Below are 6,000 nucleotides of genomic sequence, written 5' to 3'. Positions count from 1 at the left end.
CTCATTGTGGTTTTGATTTGCATTTCTCTAATGATTAATGATGTTGAGCATTCTTTCATGTGTTTGTTGGCAATCTGTATATCTTCTTTGGAGAAATGTCTATTTAGGTCTTCTGCCCATTTTTGGATTGGGTTGTTTGTTTTTTTGATATTGAGCTGCATGAGCTGCTTGTATATTTTGGAGATTTGTCCTTTGTCAGTTGCTTCATTTGCAAATATTTTCTCCCTTTATGAGGATTGTCTTTTCTTCTTGTTTATGGTTTCCTTTGCTGTGCAAAAGCTTTTAAGTTTCATTAGGTCCCATTTGTTTGTTTTTATTTCTAATTCTTAATGTAAAAGAGATGCTAAACTATGGATCAGGCATCAAGGACTCTAACTACGTGTAATGTCAGTTTAGCATATGAATAAAACATAGCATTTTATTACAAATGCTTTAAGATAATTCATTAATGATTAAAAAGCATGGTATAACATTTTCTGCTACTGTTAATTTCATTTATTAAGACTCAGATACCGGGAATCAGGCTTTTAAACATAGATGTTACAGCTACAAAATGCAAGTTTCTTTGTGGTTAATGTGGCACCATGACAGTGAATAACTGAAATTGGTAGTATAATTGTTCCAAGTTAACATGCTAAGAAAACAGGAAACGACTTTTTTCTTTTGTGCATGTGTTAAGTTGTATGTTTGTTGCCAACTATTTTGATCTCTTAAAAGTTCTATTTGTCAAAACACAGAAAAATGGCTCACCTGTAACAGACATACAGCCTAATGGAGCAATGAGAGTAATGGGGGCAAATCCATAGGCTGCAAAGTTTCCTGTCTCTCCCACAGCCATCAGTATGACGCCGGCCCACCACAGCATGCTCTTGAAGTACGGCCTTGGGTGTTCTTGGTGCGCCAACTGAAGATGCCAATATTTCTGGAAGTACATCACGATGCAAATAAGAAAATATTTCCACCCAACCATAACTTGCCTTGAAATTTTTGGTCCTATAAAATTGCTTCATGGCTTTTAAATTTATCTGCCGATTATTATAGAGCAATTATTACGGTTTTCTGTTTGTTCCAAACATATTAACAGAAGTGAATCACATTGATATAGCATTTTATAGTTTAAAGGGCCTTCTCATATATTGCTTAATTCTCATAACAACTCTGTGAAGTAAATATCATTGTTACTATCTAAAGACGGAGTGTGTGTTAAGGAGTTAAGTGACTTTTTAGTCCACCACACCAAAATACTTCTTTTATACTGTCAAAAAAATTCAAATGCTGAAATAAAGATAATAAGTTACTAAAGAAACACCTTCGGAGAAGGGATTCAAATCTATGAGTCAAAGTTGCTACCACAATAAACATAACAGGGCAGAAAGCTCTGGTAGCAGAGGGTTGGGATGGGGGAACTCATTTATATCTGGTTTGAGTATTTCTTTGTATTGGAAATGTATGAATTCCTGAAAAACTGGCCATTAAATAAAGCTCTATTTCCCTATTGATTTTATGATAACTGAACTTACTTCCTTAAGAAGTACATACGGGCTTCCCTGGTGGCACAGTGGTTGAGGGTCCGTCCGCCTGCCGATGCAGGGGACACGGGTTCGTGCCCTGGTCCGGGAAGATCCCACCTGCCGCAGAGTAGCTAGGCCCGTGAGCCATGGCCTCGGAGCTTGTGCTCCACAACGGGAGAGGCCACAGCAGTGAGAGGCCAGCGCACCGCAAAAAAAAAAAAAAAAAAGAAGTATGTACAATTCTAGATAAAATCTTTTCTTTAAAATTTTTTTAGGGGGCTTCCTTGGTGGCGCAGTGGTTGCGCGTCCGCCTGCCGATGCAGGGGAACCGGGTTCGCGCCTCGGTCTGGGAGGATCCCACATGCCGCGGAGCGGCTGGGCCCGTGAGCCATGGCCGCTGGGCCTGCGCGTCCGGAGCCTGTGCTCCGCAACGGGAGAGGCCGCAACAGAGGGAGGCCCGCACACCACAAAAAAAAAAAAAAAAAAAAAATTTTTTAATTTCAGAAGTTATTTAGAAAATAATAAAAGTACTATAAGAAAATGTAGAACATTAAAATAAATCTTGGCTTATGCCAAGATATGAACATCTTTTTAAGTGTGATACAAATTCACAGGCACCTGGTCTGGGGTACACAATACTATTAAGAGGCTCACAAAACATTTAACTTCTTTTAAAATCAGAAGAAGAAAAAAGATGGAAACAATCTAGCCTGGATTATATTTGTCTTTATATCAATGAGGCCATAAGATATACTTTCTTTAATGGAGAAAGAAGTCCAAGAAGGCAAAAGTGCCTGAGGCTCATTGAAGTCATAATGTGTCCCTGGATCAAACTACAGAGTTAGAAAAATAAGCTTCTTCTTACCTGAATATTTAGGGAAATGCTGATTACCAAGTTTCCCAAAATGGCCAGCAAAACTCCAAAAAGGTGAATCTATAAAAGAAAATGTTTTCTTTAAATGGTGCTTTAAATAGCACTTGTAAGATATTTACCAAAAAAACTACAAAAATTTAAGTTGATTCATTCATTTGTTCATTCATTCAGCAAATATTTACTTAGCACCCGTTTGCCAGGGTCATTTGGAATATGAATAATGGTTTTATTAAGATTAATTTTTCACTTTAGTCAAATATTATTTTTTATAACTAGTTCAGTCCTTTACTGAATTCTCTAGATATGTGCTTCATTCACTAAAATAAACAGTCATCAGGTTCTGACTTTTTCGCACTAAGATGCTTCTATTTATCCTGTCTGCCAATTTCCTCAGCAACCTCTCTGACTGGGGTGTTCGTTGCCTCAAGTATGGACTATATAATTATTTCTGTTCTCCCTCTTTTCTTTCTCTTAAGATATTCTGGAAGACTGTGGTATGAAAGAAAGATCATTGGCTTTGGGGTTAAATGATGAACCTGAGATTCAGATCTGCTATTTTCTAATGGGCGACATTGAGTAAGTTATTTCAGCTCCCCAGCCTCAGTAAACAGGGGATGTTGGATAAGATGTTTCCAAAAATCCTTTTATCTCTAAACTGCTATGAACCTCACTGGAGACAGACTAAATCTTCCCGCCACTCTGCTGGTCAAGAACCCACAATGTCTCTCTACAGACAACTATATTAAATACAAAACTACTGTACCAGCTCCGCATAATCGGTCCTCATCCTGACCATCCAATTGTCCACAGCACACTTTAATGTGCTCCCTCTACCTTGGGTACCTGGCTCCTGACTTCTCCAGTCAGATGTCATACTTTTTCTCATGTCATTCCTCTTACCCAGACAGAGTATCTTCTTCCTTCAGCCCATTTCAATCAGACCTCACCCTCCTGGCCATCGGAGCTCCACCTCCTTACAACCTTCTCAGACACCACAGCCCATTTTTACTTTCTCAGACTCTAAATGGTGAACATCCCTTATTTCTTCTTTTAAATCGTCAGGTGTATCATTAGGCTCTATAAACAGACGGCAAATTCTCTGAGGGAAGGGAATCATGTCTAAGACTTCCATTGGGTCTTCTACATCATCTACTATACAAAATGAGGGGCTTAAAAAAGTACTTGCTTGAGAAAGTATACAGTGGTTTAAAACAAGAACTACAGAGGTTAAAAAATAAGTTCTGACACATTGCCCAAGATCTTTACTATAGATAGCATATGTATTATTTGATGACTTCAAAAGATGCATATTCTGCTCCTATCTAGGTACAAAGATGTAATATCTTCTAGCAGTAAAAATTAGCAATGATAGAAGGGCTCTTCCCCCTTCTTCTTCTACAGTACATAACTTCTAGCTAGCTTCAAATTCCAAGGAGTTATTTGAATTTCAAATGAACATTACAACCACAAGGAACTCTTTTCAGAATGCAAAATGTCTTTGAAGTTTTAGAACTTCATTATATGTGCTGAAGTGAAATTCAGTATTTCTAAAAAATGAAGCAGAAAAGTTGAAAACCCATTTAATAGTTGACATATAATATCCATAGTCTTTAATCAGTTAAGAATTTTCTTTTCCTAATAAAAGCAGTTGGCAATAATTTTGATCACTATTCCTCATGGGGAACAATTGTATCATAATATAATGTGCTATTTCCATGCTTTCGATTTACAATTGACTGCATTTGGCAGTAATCAGGAAAATAAAAATTCAGAAGAAGTTTGGGATTGAATGGATAATTATGAAAATCTTCTATAATTATAAAAGTAAATTGTTGAATAGAAATAACTTACTTCAAAATTCTTTAAATGATTCACTGAGTAGTTTAAACACCACCAGGCCAAGTGTTTAGAAATTTGGTTAGCAGGATTTCGCAATGATTTCTTGGATATGACATGAAAAGCACAGGCAACAGAAGAAAAAATAGATAAGCTGGACTTTATCAAGATTAAAATCTTTTGTGCTCCAAAGGACACTATTAGTAGAGTGAAAGGCAACCCACACAATGGGAGAAAATATTTGCAAATCATATATCTGATAAAGATTGATATCTAGAATATATAAAGAACCCCTACAACTCAACAACAAAAAAATAAACAATGCAACTGAAAAATGGTCCAAGAACTCAAATAGACTTTTCTTCAAAGAAGATATATAAATGGCCAATAGGCACATGAAAAGATGCTCAATAGCACTAATCATTAGGGAAATGCAAATCAAAACCACAATAAGCTACCACTTCACACCCATTAGGAGAGCTACAATTAAAAAAAAAAACAAACAGAAAATAACAAGTGTTGGTAAGGATGTGGAGAAATTGAAACCCTAGTTCGTTGTTGGTGGGGATGTAAAATGGTACAGCTGCTGATCTCATAACATATACAAAAATAAACCCAAAATTAACCAAAAGACCTAAATGTAGGAGCCAAAACTATAAAATTCTCAGAAGAAAACATAAGGGTGAATCTTTGTGACCTTGGATTTGGCCATGGATTCCCATAGATAAGACATTAAAAGCGTAAGCAACAAAGAAAAAATAATTGGACCTCATCAATATTAAAAAACTTTCTGTTTCAAAGGACACTATCAAGGAAAGTGAAAAGATAATCCACAAAATGGGAGAAAATATTTGGAAATCATATATCTGACAAGGGACTTATACCTAGACTATATAAAGAACACTTACAATGCAATAATAAAAAGACAAATGACCCAATTAAAAATGGGCAAAGGATCTGAATAGATATTTCTCCAAAGAAGACAAATGGCTAACAAGTACATTGAAAAGACGTTCAACATCACTAGTCATGAGGGATTGCAAATCAAAACCACAGTGATATACCACTTCATACCAAATAATATAGCTATAATCAAAAAGTCAGATAATAACAAGTGTTAGTAAGGATGTAGATAAATCAGAACCCTCAAACACTGCTCATGGAAATATATAATGGTGCAACCACTTTGGAAAACAGTCTGGAAGTTCTTCAAAAAGTTAAGCATGGAATTTCCATTTGACTCAGCAATTCCATGCTGAGGTATATATCCAAGAAAAACGAAAACATATATCCACACAAAAACTTGTACACAAATTTACATACCAGTATTGTTCATATGATAGCTAAAGGCTGGAGGTAATGATTGTACAACTCAGTGAACTGTACAATTTAAATGAGTGGATTATATGATATGTGAATTATATTTCAATAAGTTGTTATACAAAAATAATTTTAAAAACACAAAGCATTTACATCTTTTTTTTTGCCCAAAGAAATAAAATGTTACAAATGTAACTAGCTCTATTTCAGTCTCTTCTTCCTCCCAGAGGTAAGTGACTTTTTTTTCTGAAGTTGATACAAATATATATTTCTTTCTTTCCTCAATTTATTTTTATTATCTATTTTGTTTACTCAGCTTTTCTTTTTTTCCTCTTCTTCATTTGGACTCTTAACTCATTAGCTTTTTCTGTTTCTTTCTATCATGCAAATTGTGCTTTACATTTCCCTCTAAGTACACCCTCTGTTTTAGCTGCCTGCATAGTTTTGGCATGTACAGTT

At 35.7% G+C, this 6,000-nt stretch overlaps 1 protein-coding gene across 6 annotated transcripts in view; it reads right to left on the bottom strand.

Annotated features, from left to right (window-relative positions):
* NIPAL2 (NIPA like domain containing 2) overlaps positions 1-6,000 on the bottom strand; it is a 70,992-nt gene that overhangs the window by 48,841 nt on the left and 16,151 nt on the right. For all 6 annotated transcript variants that reach the window (XR_003683354.2, XM_055091045.1, XM_024115895.3 and 3 more), the window contains 2 exons: positions 2,377-2,445; positions 751-922 (listed from right to left, as the gene is read on the bottom strand). Coding sequence is in view for 5 of the 6 variants with exons in the window: in XM_024115895.3 (XP_023971663.1) it covers positions 751-922; positions 2,377-2,445 (241 nt within the window). In the remaining variant the exon portion in view is untranslated. The remainder of the gene's footprint in view (positions 1-750; positions 923-2,376; positions 2,446-6,000) is intronic.

Source organism: Physeter macrocephalus, chromosome 15, assembly GCF_002837175.3.
Source record: "Physeter macrocephalus isolate SW-GA chromosome 15, ASM283717v5, whole genome shotgun sequence".
Lineage (NCBI taxonomy): Eukaryota > Metazoa > Chordata > Mammalia > Artiodactyla > Physeteridae > Physeter > Physeter macrocephalus.
This window is presented reverse-complemented; position numbering and strand designations above follow the sequence as displayed.